Source organism: Nelumbo nucifera, chromosome 1 (genome assembly GCF_055504915.1).
Source record: "Nelumbo nucifera cultivar China Antique chromosome 1, China Antique-T2T, whole genome shotgun sequence".
NCBI classification, from domain to species: domain Eukaryota; kingdom Viridiplantae; phylum Streptophyta; class Magnoliopsida; order Proteales; family Nelumbonaceae; genus Nelumbo; species Nelumbo nucifera.
The window spans coordinates 61,637,802-61,660,126 of record NC_142649.1 but is presented as its reverse complement, the minus strand read 5'-3'; the positions used below and the strand labels follow the sequence as shown (position 1 = coordinate 61,660,126).

Below are 22,325 nucleotides of genomic sequence, written 5' to 3'. Positions count from 1 at the left end.
ATTGATAAATCAGATCTTCGGATCTGATCCGATCCAGTTTGTTTTCTTTAAAAAGTAATATATTATTAAAAAATAAAATATATTAATTTAAATAAAAACAAAAAATACAAATATCTTGTAATTATTTTCATCATATATATATATATATGTTTTTTATAAAAAATAAATAATAAGACAAATTTATAAAATATATATTTATAAATAAATAAATAACATATATACATATTATATATATATATTTATAAATATATAATATATATCGGATCGAATCTTCTCAGATCAAATAATGGTGATTTGAATCTGATCTGAACAAAAGATCCAAACAGAAGTGATTCGAATTCGACCAAATAGGATTGGATCTCGGATTGACATTTGCACCCCTACCTAGGACCAAAGTGCTTGCCGAAAAAGCAACCACAAAGAGGGACAAAAGGGTTTGGTTTGAGACCGGATCTGCTCCTCACACAGGTGCCTCACAACGACCTCAAAGACACATCCCACTGTGCATTGGGAACATCGGAACATCTTTCGTATTTATGTGTTATTATTTACCGGAAATGTTCCCAATACAAGGTCGTTGTGAGGCGCCCTGTGTGAGGAGCATATCTCAATTCGTTGGGTTTGGTTATAAATTAGCATATGGGCTACGACTTAAATGGTTTGGATTGTACTGAATGATGATTAGCCCTGAACTGAAATGATGCGATTGGTGCTAAGAGGGAATTGGATTATGCTTTCACTGAGCGCACTTCACATCGACCTCACAGACACATCCCACCGTCCATTGAGAAGATCTCTCATGAATAATAATGGGAAATGTTTTCGATAGATGATGGGATGTGCCCGTAAGGTGCGTTCTGTGAGAGTAGATCCGAACTCGTGCTGATAAGGATGTGCCAGCGGAACCTTCGGGTTTTACCAGCATTGCCACGTGTATTATGCCACCTATCTACCTGGCAACTCCGACATTCCCCACGTTCCAACAACTCATCTTCACTTTTTTTTTTTCTCGCCAATAATTTCCGGCTTTAAAGCTGCAAATCCTACCAAGGCTCAGGGTTTCTACCACCGTCAGATTCCCTGATTCAGCTTCCCCTGTTTATCATCTTCAACTTCATGATCCTTGCTTCCTAGGTAAAATTAAAGGTGCTCTCTCTCTCTCTCTCTCTCTCTCCTCCCTTTTCCACTTTGAACTCAATCTTTTTATTGTTTCCAACTTTGTTTTTAGTCGATCCGATATTTTTAGAGAGGATCAACTCGAAGTTGAATCCTTTCTCCCCCTCGCCCCCTAAATTCGTCAATCTATGACATTTATGATCAACAAAGAGCTTCTGATCATTTTTATTTTAGATTAAATCTACGTATTTTTGGTCCAAATTTAGCTTTGAGTAGTTTATGATATCCTTTCTAATTTTGGTAGATTTGGAGACCAGGGTTTGGATGGTGGAGAAAGGAGATGATTCCTAATCTGAATAATTGGATAGAGGAGCAGAGGAAGGAAACATGACGAAATTATGAGCGGAAATTGGGATTTATTGGGCAATTCTTTTGAAGACCGAGTGATTTGGCTTGGGCAGTAGTTAAGCGTTTCCTCTGTATGTTAGATTTAGTGATGGATTTATTGGAAGATCAGTGTTCAGAATCTGTAGTTGCAACGAAGGAGGAAGAAACCTCGGAAAAGGTGACCCATTTGGATGAAACTAAGGTGACCCATTTGGATGAAACTAAGGTAGAGAGTAATGGGCCTTGTGTTAATGAGATTGTGAATTCCGGAGAACATGTGGAGATTAAAAAGTTGGATGAAGCAAATGGGAAAGGAGTTGAAACTGATATAGGAGTAGAGATTCCTTCTAACACAAATGAGTCTCCTGGAGTTGTCGAGGAAACACCGCTTTCAAAGGCAAATGAGTCTTCTGAGCTTCTTGGGGAGACACCACTTCTTAAAACAAATCAATCTCATGCCTCTACTCCGCCTTCAGAGACGAATCAGTCTCCTGGAGTTCCTGGGGGGACATCTCCGACAACGAAAGGGTTTGGGTTGAAGAAATGGAGGAGGATTAGGAGAGACCTTTCAAAGGATGCAGGTAGTGGTTTTGATTCGAACAGGATCTTGAAAAGGGGTCTGTCTAATGCTGTAGAGCCTGGGCGCTCACTAGATCTGTCTGCGGAGATCAAAGAGAAGAGTGAAGCTTCTGTTGCATCTGTGAATTCATCAGTGCAGAGCCCTTCTGTTCCCATTGTTTTTGCTGCCAAAGGCTCAACTTCAGATTCTAGGTTGGCAATGGGGGCTGGTTTTCCTGTTGGTACGGATTCTGAGAATAGTGAGGATAGGAGCAGCAAGTCCTCCACAGCAACAAGCGTTCCTAAATTGAGGTATGATGTGTCTGTAGGAATGGGATCCGTGAGAGATAAGAACAAGGTGAAAAATTTGGGTGGAAAGAGTTTAGGTAATGCAGTTCAAAGGTCTCAACAAGGAAAAGGTAGGATTGATACCAGTAAGAAGCTTAGAGGAGAAAGGGTCAAAATTGAAAAGGAGAATTCATTTTCTAGCTTGGAGTCTGACTCGAGAAACTACAATGCAGTCCTTTTGCAGATGGGTAGTTCTTCTGTTGTTAGTAATGGAAGACAGAGTGAGATATCTTCAAATTGTGGCATAGAGAATAGGGATGATACTCATGTAAGTGACCCACAATCTAGTGAAGAAGTTCAAACTGGTTACTGCAAAGAAAATGGGAAAGAAGTTGAAGATGTTTCACAAGATGATGTAGCCGCTGATGTGTCATCAGAGGTGAAGGAAGAAGAAGCTGATAATCACAGGTCCACAGTGGATCAGGATCCTTTGATTCAGTCAGTGTTTGCACTTCAGCATCTGCAGGAAATTCTTGAAGGAGGTGGGCCTTACCTTCCTCTTCTGCTTCTTATTTTTGTGCCTAATTTACCTTTTTGTGATGGATGGAGATATGCATTTATTCATTACATGTGTTTAATTTTGTTCTTTTTTCTATATTCCAATTTCCTAACTGTGATATTAAAACTTTTCGTTCTTTTATTTTTTTTCTTTGTTTTGCCTTTTGGTATCCTTCTTTCAACTTGATCTCTGTTTGATTCTAGTTTAGAACTTTTTTCCTCAGGTATCACATAAATGTAAAGTATGCATGCCACTATTCTGAGAATATAGAGATTGGAAAAGAAATATTGGAAAATTAAAGTTGTGAAGTCTCTATCTTCAGATTATTTCTCTATATTTTTATAGAAGTGTATTACTTGCTTTCTATTAATTTAAAAGGAATTTATATGGAGAACTCCATTGTCCGTGCTTGCCAATTCATCCATTTGGAATGAATATACAACTTTAAGAAAAGCCTAGGCTTTCTTGATTCTGGATAGGAGCATGCGCCAGCAGTTTCTTGTATTGTGCAAGTATGTAAGTTTCAGAAAGAAGTGGAATTGTTCTATCAAAAGCCTTCAAGTTTTTGAACCTTTACATATTTGCGGGGTAAAGGGAGAAGAAAGAGAACAGAATGTAAAAACATACAGAAAACCAGTGAGGCATGGATTCTGAAACAGGCATGGGAATCCAATATGTTCAGGAGTCTGACATGGTGAGTTCCACAAACAAGGATTTGTTAGGAGTGTTTTAAGATATTTAATATATTTATGATCATATATACATTATATTTATATTTGTACTATATTCCATCATCACAGTTAAATTTCTTCTTTTTTTTTTGTTTATATTAGATTCATTTCCTATATTCTAAATTTCTAATGAAGGATGTGCTTGATCAGGTCATATGCTTTATGAAGAGAGTCAAAAAGCTTTATGTAGGGGATTATTATTAAGTTGGCATGTGACCATTGGGATAGCAGTACTGGCAACTTATGCTGGTAGAAGCCAATTACCTCTGACACCTTTGAACTTGCCAGATGATTCAAGGGAGATTGAAGAGATTTGGATTTGGTGGTGTGATATGAACTCTGACTCCAGCTTACCAAAAAAAGAAAAAGAACTCTGACTAAAGTGGAGCCTAGACAAATAGGTTTTGGCACTTGATACCAGCACCAATAGACCAATGCTATTCCTTCTCTGTTTTAGCATAGGTGTAAAGAGAGCATTCTTCAGTGCCAACACCAGGCATAGCTTATTCAATCACAAAGAGATAACAGGGCCATCATGTGTGAGAATTAAACCAAGTCTGACAAGTCCAATTGTCTGAGTGCCACATCAGGAGGACCCAAGGGTTTTGTCTCTTGTACCTTGGGCCTCATCATTGGAATGTTGTTAGAACCCTAGCCAAATGCCAAAACACCAATTGATTTGTGTACCAACACTCATACTTCATTGTGCAGTCAACAACTTGTATTGTCCTCCAACATCCAAAGTATGATGTCTCTTAAGAAAAAGAAGAGAAAGTTCACCAATTTGTGATGATCAAGCTCTTCTTTTTTTCTTTCTCGATTGGTATCAAGGCCTTCTTTTCTTTCATTAATGGTCCGTTTGGTTGCTGAGACCAATTTGTTCAAGGGAGAAGAAATGAAAGTTATCGGTGGAAGAACGGTGGTGGAAGAATGGCGGTGGAAGAAAGACCAATTTTTTCTCAACCAAGTACCTCAGTAGTGCTCGTGGTGATGGCGGCGGTGGAAGAATAGTGGTGAAAGATCGACGCTAGATCTGGAAGAGGCAGACGCTGGAAGCCTTTTTCTGGCAATGAAAACCGTTGGACGCCAGAAGCCGGAAGCCGTTTTCTGGAAGAGGCAGACGTCGGAAGCCGGAAGCCATTTTCTGGAAGAGGCAGATGCCGGAAGCCATTTTCTGGCAATGAAAACCGGAGATGGCGCCGGTGAGTAAACCGTTGGACAGCGTCTGAGAAGAAGACTATGCTCAGTTGCCTCCCTCGATGAAATTTTCTCACTCAGCTTCTTCTCAGTGGGGTCGCACCTATTTGGTGAGACCCCGCGTCCCAGAAATTAAGATATGTGTTCTCGTCGCGTCTCACACTTTCCATCCTAGTCGCACAAACCAAACGGACCATTAAGGAAAAAAGAATTGAGGGTCATTTCAGCCTTCCCACTTTACAAAAGAAAAGAAAGGGTGCATGAATCTTACCTTGATAGTTAAAAAATAACATAGTAACATTCTATTTCATTTGGGAATTATGAAACAAAAAGCAGAAAGAAGGTAACTATGCAGCAGTGTAACAAAACTAATATGGAACATTCTCCTTCCATTTGAGTTACAGATTTCTTTCTTCCCATATCTTTCTCGCAAGTAATAAGAAAAAAATCCTGCACTCTGTGCTTGTAACAGGGCATGTTGACTATAATGTGAAAGATTTCTCCCCTCAACTCCTGTTTACAAGAGTAAAAAATGATTTTCATATAGATTAAGATCAGAAGCCCGATTAAAATAGGAGCTGCAGTTAGCAGAAGAATCAGTTCCTCTTGTTTCATGTGGACAGATCTAAGCTCATACTTGTGCCTGCAATATGCTAGGTCTTCTCTGTGTCTCTCATGCTGGTGACTCAGCACTTTATTGTGTTGATTCAGTGGCGATGCTTTAAAAACCAATCCAGAGGCTGAATCATTTTCTCCTCTAGGTTGTGGGTCAGTGGTTCAACAGTCCAGGTTGGACGGTTTGGATGGACTGTTCAGCCCTTTTGTTTTGAGAAATACAAAAAAAAGAGGCAGGATTTTGTGGAGATGTACAAGGGCAGCGTTATGTTGGACAGTGTGGGAAGAAAGAAATGCAAGAATCATTGAGGAAAAGGAGAGAAGTTTGGAGGTGCTAATTGATTGTATTACTCTTAAAGTTGCTCGTTGGGTAAAAACTTCTGACTTCAGAGTGGAGGATTTTTTTCCGGAATTGGGGAGCATTTGCTGGCTCTTCCTCTATGAAACAAATATCCCTAGAGGTTTGGTCACCCCTAATGGTTGGTTGGAAGAAGTTGAAATTTGACAGTAGTAGTATGGGTAATCCGGGTCCCTCAGGTATTGGAGGAGTTATTAGGGATGAGGGAGGCATTATTTGTGCCTTATTTTCAGGTCCAATTGTGCATAGTGATTTGGTGAAAGCAGAATTTTTAGCAGCAGTTCATGGGGTAGAGAAAGCCAAAGAATTGGGAATTGACAGATTAATTATTGAAGGGGACTCAAAGGTAGTTTTGGGATGGTTGAAAAAAGAAGAGGGGGTGACTTGGCAGATGAGAAATGATTTCAGAAGATTTCTGAGGCTGTCAAAAGACAAGAACATCCAAGTGCCTTGGGTTAGAAGATCTGCAAACAGCTTAGTTAAGCAAGAGTTTCAAAGATAATCAATGTACTGGGCACACTTGTAATATGGGTTGGGTGGCTTGCCTTGTTTTGGACATGCTCCTTGTTCACAACTACTTGTTGCATCTTCTACTTTAATCATTAATGAATTTTTCTGGTTGGTTGCTGATTAAAAAAACATTCCAGGTTGGATAGGTCAGGCTGTGACACATCACATACATGTATTCTATCAATTAAATAATGTATAATTATATTCTACATGTAATATATGTATATATATGGTTCATATTAGGTCTAATTTATATTTTTATTTTTTATAAATAAAAAAGATAAAAATTGAAATTTGAGGCCAAAAGAGGGTTTTTATTTTGACAAAAATAGTTGGGCAAGGTGCCTTTTGGCACCTTGGAATGTGTAGATCTCAAAAAGTTAACCAAAATAAAAAATATCACCTCAATTGGACAACTGAGCTCAAAGTTATGCCCTCCGGAAGTTTCAATACATTTTAATGTGTCACCCGCGACCTGGTGGCCAGGTCGAATGGATCAATGGTAGAACTGCCTGGGTCAGCGGGTTTTAGGAAAACTGGACCTAGAAAGGGATCAGGTGATGGTTCCAATGGTTCGATCATCTGGATCAACTGCTGGTTGAAAACATTGCTCTGTCCTCTGTTGCAAAGAAGTAATCTGTGTGACTCATGGATTATGAGGTGCGGGATTGACAAGTTACACATGAATCAACTAATGCAGATATGCACACTTGTCTACTCTTGAATCTTGTGTTAGATTAAGGTGGCCTTGCAACACCGGATGATACCAGCACAACAGAATGGAATAGTAGAGATTAATAAGGAAGCAATCCCTAATAAATATCTAAGAAGAATTAAATCCATTCAAGTCCAGAATTTCTCTGAAAGTTTGATTTCAAGAATACAGATAGAATTGTCTAAAGACATTTGTTTCATTTTCATCATCTAAGCCTTATCCCAACCATATGGGGTCGGCTACATGAATCCTGTTTTGTTTTTCCGTTCTGTTTAGTGCTACATCCCTTGTTAAATTATGATCTCTTAAAATCATTTCTTACTATTTCAACCCATGCTCTTTTTGGTCTGCCCCAGCCTTTCTAGCCCCATCAATTTGCAACAGATTGTTTTAACATTTATTTCATTTTAACACTCCTAATCTGCAGAAAAAAATAAATAGAATAATGAGTAGTAGAGATTAATGGGGAAGAAAAAATAAAGAAATAATTCCTGGAAGTGATGTCCAATAAAAGCTAAGAAAAATAAGTTTATTCAAGTCTATAATTTCTCCAAAAGTTTATTTACAAGAACAAATATAGAACTATTTCTGGATATCTGTTTAATTGTCTCTAATTTGCAAAAGAGAACAAATATTTAACTAAGTTTCCGAACTTAGGAAATCTAATGTGCCATTCCCAAGACTGAACCAACTTATAATAATTAATTAATAACAATTACATGTGTACTCACATATACTATTAAAAATATGAATGAGCTTGTGGAATTTTTTTTACTAAAATACCCCTAGTTTTGAATTTAGTCCCTCTCTAATTGTGAGGGCAGAAAATGTAATTTGAAGTACTAATTTTCACCTCGTTCAATTCCCTTTCATTAAGTCTTATATGTAAGGTATTAACTCCTATTTTCCCTCATTAAGTTCTATATTTAATGAAATTTTCTCGCCAATAAGTTCTATTAATTAGATCTATATACCCAATACTTTTAAGAATATAAAACCCATGTTCTTTAAAATTGACTGAAAAATGAAACCATTCATCTATCCAGGTGGCAGGTAAGAAATTGAACCATCTAGGTTAACCCATGATGACGTAATTAATTAAATAATAAAAATTTAAAAAAGATAAAAAATATGAAAAGAATACATAAATTATGTATTGTAGAAAAATTAGGACACATTTTAATCATCATGATCATGGGAAATCTCTGTATTTTTCATTCATGGGAAGATCTTCCCAATGCACAGCTGAAGTATTGTGAGGACGGTGACCAATTTTGTGAGGACGAATTCTGGATTCATACACACAACAAAGGGGATGAAGCAACGGTCCTCAGGAAGGTTAGACAGTACACCATCCTCTACACTCATACAACCATCCAATTAAAATAAAAAAAAAATCCCTTCTTATAAAAGAGTGGAATCTTTCATCTGGATAAATGCAAGCAAATGATCATTCTATTCTATAAGAAATCCTCTTTTTCCTCTCTTTCCAAATAGACAAGATCTCAAACGGAACAATTTTCCACAAGATCACCCCTTGGCTCTTATTAAGCTAGAAGGCTACGTAAGCAGCACAGATGAGTTCCATAAAGCTGAAGGGACAAGGTAGTTCCTCCAACCTGTTGGCATTAAAATGCGGTGCTTCTGTTATTTAAGTTCAAATAGTGGGAATTTTGTCAAGAAAAACTGAGGTACTCTGGCTCGGTGGGGTATGGTAACTCACCAAGGGCAGAACTTTTGTCAGTTTTGCAAGTTTTGAAGTTTACTTCTACCTGCAATTTAAAAAATATCATAGTGGAAAGGGACTGTCAAGTGTTTGTTTCTTGGCTATGCTCAGGCAATGTACCTTGGAAGTTTAGGCCCTGTGTTGGAGAAATCCAATTTTCATTTTTGGTAATAAAATAAAGTTTTATTAAAATAAAAAAGAAGAAATACAAAGAAAGTGACCAGAAGTCACCTGAGAGAGAAGAAGAAACAAACCAGCCCCAACACCTTAAAAAACCACCAATCACAATACCAGAAAAACAACCGGGCATCTCACCTTGGACCCAGAGGCCCAAACCTGAACAAAAACAGAATCTAACCACTAACACAGAGCTCTTCACAACCAGATCTCTAACATCAAATCACAAATGAAGCAATCCACAAAACTCCCTTTGCAGACCCAAGAAAAGAACAAACCCTCTACTTCTTCTTCTGACCCTTGTGTTTCAAAACTTCTTTTTTTTTTTTTTTTTTACTTGGTCCAATTCCAAATAACCCTCCTTTTAACCTAGCAAAAACACTTGATACCATAACTGGATGATATTTTTTCTGATGTTTAAACCTCACAACTGCCAAAAGGTCCTTCCTAAACTCCATCAAGTCCCTAGTCTCATTAATTCTTTCCAATTCCAGTTTCCAGAACCGTATTCTTCTTGAACAGTTTATCTTCTCCCACTAATTCAACCTCACCATTGCTGACTCTTGTTGTTCGATCAGCTCTCTGCTCAGAACATAAGTCTTCAGAACTAGAATTAAGAGCATCAAACTTGACATCTTAACTCCCTTGAGGGAAGAGAAAAACATCCTTCTGGTTCCTCAAACATCATTTTAGTAAAAGCATCTCCACCTAAAACCACTAAACCCAAAGATTTGTTCACTCCAACTCCTGTACTTACGATCTTCTCCACATCAATTTGCTTTTTAACTTCATGGGTCTCATCTAACAAGAATTCTTCTCCACTTGAGTCAAAATCTTCAACTTCATCTTCATCACTCCTCCAATCACCCTCTCTATCTTTCGGCAGTCTAGTAAGGTATCCTCTTCTCTTGTTGTAATTCTTTCCCTCCTACCCTTCCTTCTTCTTTTTCTTTACCTCTTCCCCTTCAGAGTGATCCCCTTTACTCTCATAAGTCCCACTAGGATCCTTGCTTCTCGCTACTAAGCTTTCCTTATTGCCTTCATCAGGAAAAAACTCCTCGTCCTTGTCTCTTTCTTCTTCTACGCCTAAGCCTTCTTTTTTCTTTGCCGAGAATGGTGCCTCTTTCCATCAATGCTAACCCCCTTCCTCTCCAAAACAATACCTGTCAGTCCCTTCCTGATTTTCGCAAGATGGTGGAGAATAAAAGATGTTCTCTTGGCTGTCTACTGAAAAAACTCACCTAAAGAACTTTCCTTATGTAGATCAATACTCATCAAAGCATTACAGGCCTTGTTAGCCAAACCATCATCTTTTTTCTTTTGGAAGCTCATTCTTCTTTCCATAGGTATACTTTGTTATTTGCCAAAGGAAGCTGTCTTTATCCAGCACTGTAAATCCAACAAACTTCATCACTGCCTTATCTTCAGTCACCTCAATGCCCCTTCCCTCAGCCTGTGTTTAAAGGGATGAAAAAGGATCAATAATTCCACCTCCTAGGACTTCCTTCCCCTGTATCACATGGATTTTAGGTCTGCCAAGTGACCTCGCCTCCAAGCAATTCACATCAGCCCTCGGCCCAAAACTTATGGACCCAAAGTTACTTGTTCCAACTTTAAGTCCAGGTGTACTGTCAAAATTATCTTCCACATGAGATTTTAACTTCTCATGTTTCTGTGTTTGAGCCAGTGGATCCAAACTTAATACCTGACTGGAAGCAGCCATGTCCTCAAAGCCCTTATCCTGAGTAGACACCAGTTCTCTTTTCTTACACACCAACCCAGCATTAAATGTCTTGGGCTGAACAACCACCCCTGTATTCATCAAAAATTTTGCAGGATCCTCACCAAGCGTCATTTGAACTTCTTTTCGAGGATTACCAGAGATAGAAAATTGGCTCTTTTCCAACTCCCTTCCAGCCATTGTTCTTGCTTTTGCATGTTGAAACCAACATCAAATGGGCGAGCCAATGCTTGGACATCAAATGAACTCCTTATTTAGCTGGATTTCTAGAAGTGCAACTGAAGTGACCAACGAACTTGCCAAGGGTGGGGCTTTAAAAGAAAGCTTAGAATGGGACTTTTTGGGTTTGGGTACTGAGTTGTAATTGGCTATTTCCCATATAAATTGATTGTTTAGTTTTGTTTTGTCAGCTATGTGCTGTTTTATCTTGTCCTTGCTGCTTTTTTTGCAACATTTTTGCTTCAAGTTCAATGAATATCTGTTAATTATAAAAAATAAAAATGATTGTGTCAAGAAAAGCCAGCCATATGGAAGCCTTAACTAGAGCTGGAACCTTACGACCCTAGATGCAATCATCTCCCCTGGCGCACCTCTAGGAAGGGACACAAAGAAAGATCACATAGAAAAAGCCTCCTTTGAGCTCTTCTGTCCAAGTAATTTCATCATTCTTCTTTGTCTAAATCAGAATATCTAGCACCGTTTGGAGCATAGGGTGCATTCATCACTCTCTCTAATCAGGGATGGCCTTCTAAATAGTGGATTCCAAACAATCTTCTTCCTTGGTGGTGAACTCACTATCACTCCCAACAAAAGTGAGGGCACAAAGATCTGAAAGTGCCCAACCCACTACAATTAGCTCTCAAGCATCTAACTCTAGAGCTATTGCCAACTTCATAACCAGTCAATATAGGATATTTATTGAAGTCTTGCATGGTACCTTTGTACTTCATAACCTAAGCTGGTCCAAGTCAAGCAAACCAATAGTACTTCTCTTACGATATCTCAGAAGATCGGGGGTGGAATCTCATACAACAGATTTGCTAGCTTGGATCAGTAGGGGAAACATACCCTGAGAGCAGGACTTTTCCACCTACCCTGCTGTATCCTCTGGGTGTTTCAGTCGAAACTCCAACATTGGATTATGATTATCACTGCAAGGTCCTTTGCCATCCGAACCCTCCTGATTGCTCGGGTCAGGAAGATGATTCCAATGATTCATTAGAGCCCTACAGAACGGAAGCAGAAGCTAATCTATCCGGTAGTTACAGAATTAAACAGTTGTATTTGGAAGACTCGGTTAGTACTAGAAGCAAGATGACTGAGCCTCTTTCTCTGATCGACAAGGCAGGAGGCAGTTCCCAAAATCCCATTCCTTCTCTGAACCTTCAGGCCCAACTTCCAAGTACTATCTCTCCCGCCCCCTCGTAATTAGGGGTGTCAACGGTATTCGAAAATTCGATTTCGAATTCGATATTCGACATAATTGAATCGAATTCAGATAATTCGAATATCTAATCGGTCGAATTTGGATATCCTATTCTTATCGAATAGTTAATCGGATTCGAATTCGGATGTCCTGATTCAATTCGATAAATATCCGAATTCGACCTATTATTTAATTATTATATATAATATATAAAATATGTTATATAATTTATACATAATAATTAAGTTATATGAATAATTTATATATTTATATACTTTATATCAATAAAATATTTATTTTATATATTTATTAATTATTAATTAATCAAATTCGATTCAAATATTTAATCGGATTCGAATTCGGATATTGCATGATCCGATTCGAATTTGGTCCGTTTACACCCCTACTCATAATTCTGCTGTTTCTCTCCTTCCTTTGAATGTTTTCCTTGTCACTTGCCTTCTGGTTGCCTCCCTAACCTTGGTACAAGTTCTGGCTCTCCTGTTACTGTTCCTTCCATCTCTACCTCGACTCCTTTCTTGGAAGCCCAGAGTCAGGAGACTGATAACACTTTGATTAAGGATTGATCAGAATTGGATACAGATAAGGTAGCAGAGGTTTTGGGAATTTTGATGGTAGATAAGAAAGGAAAAAAAAATGGAGTACTGAGAAGTTTTTGGGAGAGGAAGGCAACTCTCTAGAACCTAAATGGTTAGAGAATTGAAGAAACTCCAAAGTGATCTGAAATGGAAGAACAGTTTTCAGAGAAAGACACCCTTAAGAAATTAAATCCGGATATAATAGTTCTTTAAGAAACCAAAAAAGAAACAGTTGATAGAAGATTGATTAAGGCTATCTGGAATGTTAATGGTAAACGTTGGGCTTCAATTGTATCCACTGGGGCTTAGGGTGGGCTTATGATTGCTTGGGATGAGAATCAAGTTTCTGGACAGGAAGTTGACAGAGGAAACCACTCTCTTTCAATTCTCTTCACCAATAAGTCTGATAGTTTTACTTGGATATTCACTGGTGTTTATGCTCCTAACTCCCCTAGATTGAGAGAGAACTTGTGGGATGAACTTGAAAGTGTCGGCTCTCATTGTCAGCTCCCCTGGTGTGTAGGAGGCAATTTCAATGTCACTAGATTTGTCCTAGAGAAATCTAATGGAGGTTGGCTTACCTCATGTATGTGAAGGTTTTCTCATTTTTTCAGGGACCTTTCTTTAGTGGATCCCCTCTTTCTACTGCTAGATATACTCATCGAACATGCAAGCTGAATTAATATGCAGTAGGCTGGATAGATTTCTTTACTCTTCTGATTGGGAAAATCATTTTCCTAAGACGTTTCAGACAACTAGACATAGATGTACCTCGCATCATTGGCCAGTAATTTTGGATACAGAAAAATTACAAACGGGTAAAAGTCCGTTTAGATTTGAGAAGTGTTAGAATATTAGAGTTATGTTCGGCTGATAAGAGTTCTTATTAGCCCATTCTTATGTTTAACTTATCTTGTAACTGGACTTGTGTTAATGGGCCTAATCCTGTTTAATGTTTAAGTCATCTGGGTGTCCCATCACTAATCAGGGGCATCCCAGTAATTTCTTGTACCTTGTACTATATTCATCTATAAATAAAGAACTGGTCGACTGGCTAGGACAGTTCGACATTCTCTTCTTTTCTGTCATTCTCTTTTCTTCCTTGCTACTTCGAGTATAGCACTTCAGATTACATGGTATCAGAGCATTAGCTCCTTCCTGGTTTCAGCAGGCGCACTCTCTTCTCTTGCTGTCTTTTCATCTTCTCTTTTCCTTTTCTGGGTTGCTGCAGTGAAGACCTAGGAGTGTAAGAGAGTAAAGCAAGTTCGAACCTAGGGTTTCTCTTGGTTGTAGGACTCAAGAGAAGTAAGACCCAGAAGTAGATGTCCTACTAGATTATCTCCAGCAAATAGTAGCTATTGGGCTACTAAGAGAGGTCTGTATAGGACAGACCTAGTTGAGGACTGTTTTCAGCAGTCCTAGCACTAGCCGAAAGAGGGAGAGCTTCCTCTACAGTTGCAGCTTCGTGCTCCAGCAAGACTTGCGCAGAACAAGTGGTAAAGACTTAGCCTTCTCTACAGTTGCAGCTTCGTGCCCCAGCAAGACTTGGGCAGAACTGTGGTGACTTCAGTTACAGATTCTCTTCAGGTCGGTTGTCAGTCCTACTTTGTGAACTTCAGTTACTGCACTACACAGTTAATTCAAGTTGCACAACAAGCCCTAACTGAAGTAACTTCAGTTACTAGCACTGTGAACTGGTTCAGTTACAGCCCTGTACTTGCTACTTCGGCCAGTCCTAAACAGCACTGCACAGTACCCGAACTGTGAACACTTCTACCAGCACGGTGAACACTGTGACCACTTCGGCCAGTCCTAAACAGAATCACCTACAGCACTGTGAACAACTCTTGGACTGAAGTCAAGATGTCCTCACTATCCGGTGAAGTTTCCTCTAGAGATAACAGACTTGTTACAAGGTCCTCAAACCTGGAAAACCCTAATCTGCACAGCTTGCAGATTACAAGTGTGCTGCTAGATGAGTATAACTTCAGAGAGTGGTCTGTCTCAGCAATGCTGTTCATTACCTCTCGTGACCTCACAGGCTATTTGGATGGAGACAAGAAACAACTAGAAATTGGCAGTCCTGAATACACCGTGTGGCGTAAGGAAAATGCCACAGTCATGTCTTGGTTGCTGGCCTCTATGACTCCTAGGGTGGCCAGAACTGTTCATCACTTCCCCACAGCTGCTAAAATTTGGGAGAAAGTATCTAAGACATATGGCCAGAAAAAGAACAATGCTAGAATTTACAGGTTGAACCAAGACATTGCAGCCCTAAGGCAAGGAGACATGTCCGTGGCAACCTACTTTGCAACACTGGAAGGCCTCTGGGAAGAGCTTGACCACCATTTGATTTTGGATTGGGAAAATGCTAATGATAAGGGGAGGCATGATAAGCAGATTGAGGAGGGCAGAGCCTTCAAGTTTCTGGCGGGTCTTGACCCTGTATATGAAGGTATAAGGTCACAGATTCTAGGGAGAGATGAATTACCTGAGCTTCACCATGTCTACTACCTGGTGAGGAATGAAGAAGTAAGGAGAAAGGAGATGCAAGTTGACTCCCAGACACGGTCAACAGAACAACCTGGAGAACATTCAGCCTTAGTCTCCACTAAGGGGAATAGATTTTCAGACAAGAAGTCCCTCAAGTGTACACATTGTGGTGGTGAGAAACACACAAAGGAGAAATGTTGGGTCCTGTACCCTCATCTGAAGCCAGCTGCTCTGAGAAAGGACAAAAGGCAATAGAAGGGCCACACAGCAAGTGGGAATCTTGCCACCAACAACAGTAGTGACAACTCACAGAGTATTCAGACAGTGTCATCTTCCATCGCAAGGCAGGTTGCCGACTCCTCTGGACCAAGTACTTTGGGCTTCACAGCTAGTGAGGTAGAGGTTCTCAGTCGGGCATTAGCCCGTCTGAAGAACAATTCTTTAGCTTCCACCTCTCTTGCCAAATCAGGTACAGCCTCTGCATTTAGTGCATCTAGTTCCATTAATTCTACCTCTTGGGTGATTGATTCCGGAGCCACTGACCATATGACACATATGTCCTCCTTATTCTCCACATATCATTTGTTGTCTGGCCAGGATAAGATGAGAGTAGCTGATGGGTCCCTCTCCACCATCTCTGGAAAGGGGGTGGTTGACCTAAGCAAGGATCTCTCTCTTAAATCAGTCCTACATGTTCCTAGTCTTACCTCAAATCTGTTGTCTGTTTCAAAGCTTACAAAAAACTTGAACTGCAGTATAACTTTCTTTCCTTCTCATTGTGTCTTCCAGGACAGATTGACGAGGAGAACGATTGGGAGTGGTCATGAGTATGGGGGCCTCTACTACTTTGATGAAGATGTCAGCTCAGCCATGCAAGCTTCTACTACTAGTCCGGAGAGTGTGGAGTCAATAGCTAGGCTGCACTTGTGGCATACTAGGCTATGTCATTTGTCCTTTTCTTCCTTAGCAATGTTGTTTCCCGAATTATGTAAGGGCATTTCGAGTCAGAGTTTAATTTGTGATGTGTGTCAAATGTCAAAACAATGTAGATCAATGTATCCAATTTCTAGTAATGAAATTCAAGCCCCTTTTGACTTGGTTCATTCTGATGTTTGGGGTCCTTCACCCATTGTTTCCATTGATGGCTTCCGTTACTTCATCAGTTTTATTGACCATTATTCTCGGTGCACTTGGATTTATCTGTTGAAAGGACGTGAAGAAGTTCTCCGGATAACTATGATGTTTTGCAAGATGGTTGAAACACAATTTGATAAAAAGATCAAGCAATTCCGTTCAGACAATGCAGCTGAATACTTTGAAAGATCCCTGAACTCATTCATGGAAGATGCAGGCATGTTACATCAATCATCGTGTGCTTACACCCCTCAGCAAAATGGGGTCGCTGAGCGCAAGAACAGACATCTATTGGAGACAGCTCGAGCTCTTCTTTTCCAGCACAATGTGCCCAAGCAATATTGGTCTCAAGCTGTTCTCACTGCATCATACCTGATAAATCGGATGCCATCTAAGGTACTGGGTATGAAGACCCCTTTCTCTGTTTTGTGTCCCACTCTTCCAGAATTTCCTCTTCCCCCGCGGGTTTTTGGTTGTACATGCTTCATACATGTGAAAGATCCAAAGAAGACCAAGCTGGATCCTAAGGCTACAAAGGGAATATTTTTGGGGTACTCTCCTATGCAGAAGGGGTATAAGTGTTATGATTCTGTCTCCAAGAAAAAATATGTCACCAGGGATGTAGTCTTTTTTGAGTTTCAACCCTATTTCGGGTCTTCTCAGAATCCTCTTCAGGGGGAGAGTAGTGGGTTGGAAGAGGATTCTCATTCTCCCTTCTTTTTTGTTCCCATTTCAGCACCTTCCACTACTACTAGTTATAACATTTCGGATCAACCTAGTGAGACTTCCACTGTGCCAGTTGCTTCTCCAGATTCGGCTGATACTTCTGAAAGTTCCAGTAAACAAGAGAAAGAGATACTTACATACAGTAGAAGGAAGAAGGCCCCTCAACCTCATGATTGCAACCAGTTGAACTCAGACCAATCTGTCTCTGCAATCCAAGGTAATTCTGATTCACTCAATTCAGATTTGGATCTTCCTATTGCTCTCCGTAAGCCTGTTCGTTCTTGTACCACTCGGCATCCCATAGCCGATTATGTTTTTTACTCACACTTATCCCCTGCCTATCATTCCTTTGTGTCTGCTCTTTCCTCTGTATGTGTCCCTTCCAGGTATTCAGAGGCGGCATCTGATCCAAGGTGGAAAGAAGCCATGAATGAGGAGATGAAAGCCCTAATGAAAGCAAGGACATGGGAATTGGTGGACCTGCCAGAAGGGAAAGGCACTGTTGGGTGCAAGTGGGTATTCACAGTAAAGCACAGGGAAGATGGGTCAGTTGAGAGGTACAAAGCCAGACTCGTGGCAAAGGGGTTTACACAAAAGAAAGGAATTGACTACAAGGAAACCTTTGCCCCAGTAGCAAAGCTCAACACAATCAGGGTTCTACTGTCACTAGCAGCAAAATTCTCTTGGGAACTTCATCAGCTGGATGTGAAGAATGCCTTCCTAAATGGTGATCTTCATGAAGAGGTATTCATGGAACCCCCACCTGGATATGATGTTGGAAAGAAGGTATGTAAACTAAGGAAAGCATTATATGGTTTGAAGCAATCTCCCCGGGCATGGTTTGAGAGACTTTGTTTGGCCATGAAGAAAGTAGGGTACACTTAGAGCAGTGCAGATCATACATTGTTTACAAGGAGACAGGATGACAAACTTACAGCACTCATTGTGTATGTGGATGATATGGTGATTACTGGAAATGATTTGAGAGAGATGAAGAGGCTGAAGGAGTTCTTAGCTTCAGAATTTGAGATCAAAGACCTGGGAAATCTGAGATACTTTCTTGGAATTGAAGTTGCTAGATCAAGAGAAGGAATCTACATATGTCAAAGAAAGTATGTGCTAGATCTCCTAGAGGAAACAGGCATGATGGGGTGCAGGCCAGCATACACTCCAATAGAACCAAGCCATGGATTACAAGAATCAATGGGTGAGGAATACTGTGATAAGGAAAGGTACCAAAAGTTGGTAGGAAAACTGATATACTTATCCCTTACTCGGCCAGACATTGCCTATGCAGTGCATGTTGTCAGTCAATTCATGCACTCACCAAAGACCCCTCATATGAAAGCAGTGGAAAGAATCCTCAGATACTTGAAGACTTGCCCAGGGAAAGGAATTTTATTCAGAAAAAACAGCAGACTTGAAATTGAAGCCTACACTGATGCTGATTGGGCTGGGTCTGTTGGAGACAGAAAATCAACCTCAGGTTACTGTACATTCTTGGGAGGAAACCTAGTCACATGGCGTAGTAAGAAGCAGAATGTTGTGGCTAGATCAAGTGCAGAAGCAGAATACCGAGCTATGGCACACGGGGTTGCTGAACTCTTATGGCTCAGGACTCTCCTTAATGAGCTTGGTATCAAGACAGAGGGTCCTCTCAAGCTGTATTGTGATAATAAAGCTGCTATCAACATTGCCAACAATCCTGTGCAGCATGACAGGACAAAACATATTGAAATTGATCGACACTTTGTCAGAGAGAGAATTATTTCAGGAGAACTCTGTGTGCCTTATACTCCATCAGAGATGCAGATTGCAGATGTATTAACTAAAGGGCTGGCATCAACGAAGTTCAGGGACATACTTGGCAAGCTAAACATGATTGATATCTATGCTTAGCTTGAGGGGGAGTGTTAGAATATTAGAGTTATGTTCGGCTGATAAGAGTTCTTATTAGCCCATTCTTATGTTTAACTTATCTTGTAACTGGGCTTGTGTTAATGGGCCTAATCCTGTTTAATGTTTAAGTCATCTGGGTGTCCCATCACTAATCAGGGGCATCCCAGTAATTTCTTGTACCTTGTACTATATTCATCTATAAATAAAGAACTGGTCGACTGGCTAGGACAGTTCGACATTCTCTTCTTTTCTGTCATTCTCTTTTCTTCCTTGCTACTTCGAGTATAGCACTTTAGATTACAAGAAGTATTGGATTTTTTACCCTAATTTTAAGGATGAAGTGGCCAGATGGTGAGATGAATGTAATCCTGAAGGTTGGGCAGGTTTTAACTTTTAAGTTTGGTCAAAAGCTTAAATACATCAAAAGGAAGCTGAAGGAGTGGAATAAGCTGAACTTTAAAGCAACCTCAGAAGAAAAAGATAAGTTGTTAGCAGATCTTCTGGATGTCAAATAGACTGATGGTCATTTAGAGAGGGAGGATTTGATTAAAAGAAATGAGACTCAAGCTGCCCTAGAACAACTAGTGTGGAGGGAGGTGTACTGGAGACACAGATCTAGGGTGAACTGGCTAAGAGAAGGAGACTGTAACACTCGATTCTTTCATAGCTTTGCTAATGGCAGGAATAGGAAGAATTTCATTTCTAAGTTGATGATGGATAATTGTGAGACAGAGGTTCCCCTTATTATCAAGGAAGAAATAGTTGACTTCTTTGAGAAGCTGTATTTGTTTGACAGAAGTTGGAGACCTTTGTTATCAGAATGGAATGGCTCTAAGATCTCAGAAGATAAGAAATCTTGGCTTGAGAGAATTTAGGGAAGAGGAAATTAAAGAGGCAGTGTTTAGTCTTGATGAAGATAAGGCCCCTGGCCCTGATGGTTTTTCCTTGATTTTTTATCAGGAGTGCTGGGAAATTAAAGAGGCAGTAGCAGATTTACTGGACTTTCTCCTTAAATGATGACATAACTTTTTTCCTAGAAGGTGAGGTTAACTACTTCAGAAATTTGAAGAAAATTTTCAAATGCTTTGAGGCTGTGATGGGTTTAAGAGCCAATTTAGCTAAGAGCAGTATCGTAGGCATTCATGTCCCCCAAGATAAGTTGATCACCTTTAAAGAAATACTTGGATGTAAGGTTGAGAAGTGGCCTATAAATTATCTCGGCCTTCCTTTGGGGGGAAATGCCTTTTGGGCTCTGGTGATTGAAAAATGTGAGAAAAAGTTGGATTCTTGGAAAATAAATTACCTCCCGAAAGGGGGAAGACTTATTCTTATCAAGCCTTCCCTATCCAGCCTGCCAATCTATTTCCTTTCCATTTTTAAAATGCCAGACAAAGTGAGACCTCTTCTAGAAAAATTTGCAGCATGGCTTCCTTTGGCTGGGAGATAGTTTGCAAACCGAAGAAGGATGGAGGATTGGGTCTTGGGCATTTGGAAGAAAGAAATGTTGCTCTTCTTGGGAAATGGTTATGGCGCTTCCCCTTGGAACAAGATAGTCTCTGGACTTCTGTAATAAGAAGTAAATATTGTAAGGAACAATAACATGTGGGGCAGCAACATTGTGACAAACAAATATTCCTTTGCCAACCTTTGGAAAGGTATTATGCAAGTGCTTCCTTTCTTCTCCCCCTTATTTAGACTCAGAATTGGAGCTGGTAATTGTATCAGATTTTGGATTGGTACTTGGTGGGGTCCAGTGATTTAAAAGGCGCGCCTCTAGGTGCACAGGCGAGGCACATTTTGGGGTATGCGCCTCGCCCAGATCCTAGGTGCACCTCTTTCAAAAGACGTGTACCTGGTGTGCTTGATGCGCCTTGCGCCTCAGCCCAGTTTGCGCCTTTTTAAAATTTGCGCTTTTTGCTTTTTTTTTTTGAGTCTAACGACTGGGCTGAGGCACAATAAAGGCAATAAAAGTTGTAAAATCATTATTTTTTATGTGAGAAATAAGAATTTCATACCCTAACATAGACTTGTCCGGGCTTGCCTCGAGGGGCGTGCTACAAAGGCGACTCATAGAATCAAGAATGCAGTATGTTTTACATCACATTAACTACTTGAAGCAATGCAATTAAGGAGAAAAAAAGAGATTGTGGGTTTTACATGCTTGAAAATGCTTTATATGTTTGCTTTTATTTTTAAATTTTCATTTGAATACACTTTACATGTTATGTTTATGTATTTTAATTTTAAATAATAGGTTTTTAAATCATTTATTTTAAAATTTAAGTTTATATTTTTATTAACATTATGTTTAATATATTTTAAAACTTTTGCATTTTTTTTAAATTTTTTGACTATTTTTTTGTTTTTTTAGCTTCTTTTTTTTTTTTTTGTAATTTTGCACCTTTCTTAAACTCGCCTTGTGCCTTGTGTCTCAGGCGCAAATTGGCCCTTGCTCTTTTTTTTGCGCTTTGCGCTTGTAAAACACTGATGGGGTCCCCAACTTCTCTCTGTTACCTATTGATGTAGGACCAGCTCAGTTCTAGTCCTTAGAGAATGTTGAATGGTCTTCTTGGATCAGAATTTTATAGTTGTTGATGGCTGTAATGTCTTCTTGAAGGAATAAGAGAGAAATAGGGAGAGAAAGGAGAGAGAACACCTGGAATCACTCACAGGGTGCCTAGAATCACTCCAGAGCATGGGAATCACTCACCATAGTTACCATAAGCTAAAGAAAACTCAATATAATTCATTGCCTTTGTGTAAAACGTCCATACATATTTATAGACAGTTGAAAAACAGTCCACTTGATGTATGGAACTGTTTGAGATTAGATGCAAACCAGAAAATAAACAAACAAGAGAGGAAGAGAAGAGAGAGCTGGCGGCAATGAGTGTTAGAGAGTAAGAGGTTCGAACATAACCACTCTCTAACACTCTAAACATCTTATTAATAAGTTAATCTTTGACAAATTACAGAGAGGCCCTTGAGTGGGCAGGAAAATACAAAAAACAAAACATTACAGAGTATGGGCCTAGAATAAGGCCCACAACAGAGAGAAGCATAACATAACATGAAATGACAGTCTTTGGGTCATTCGGCCCATCTCCTCTACGCTCCCCCTCAAGCTGAGCATAGATGTTAATCATGCCCAGCTTGCCAGTGTCATGTTGAAGCCTTGCCTTGGAAATGCCCTTGGTGAGGAAATCTGCCAATTGTCCTTCAGAAGTAATGAATGGAAGACATACTTCACCGGAGGAGACTCTTTCTCGAATAAAGTGTCTATCAACCTCAATATGTTTGGTTCTATCATGTTGTACCGGGTTGTGAGCAATGTTGATGGCAGCCTGATTCTCACAATACAACATCATGG

The 22,325-nt window shown here is 39.7% G+C and overlaps 1 protein-coding gene across 4 annotated transcripts in view; it reads left to right on the top strand.

The window, feature by feature from the left end:
* Positions 1-986: 986 nt before the first annotated feature.
* WIP2 (WPP domain interacting protein 2) overlaps positions 987-22,325 on the top strand; it is a 32,125-nt gene continuing 10,786 nt past the window's right edge. The window contains exons 1-2 of one of the 4 annotated variants that reach the window (XM_010254592.3): positions 987-1,134; positions 1,421-2,891. In XM_010254592.3, coding sequence (XP_010252894.1) covers positions 1,598-2,891 — 1,294 coding nt within the window. In that variant the 5' untranslated portion in view covers positions 987-1,134; positions 1,421-1,597. Of the gene's footprint in view, positions 1,147-1,420; positions 2,892-22,325 lie in introns of all 4 variants that reach the window. The other 3 variants (XM_010254593.3, XM_010254591.3, XM_010254594.3) reach the window with 3 other exon arrangements.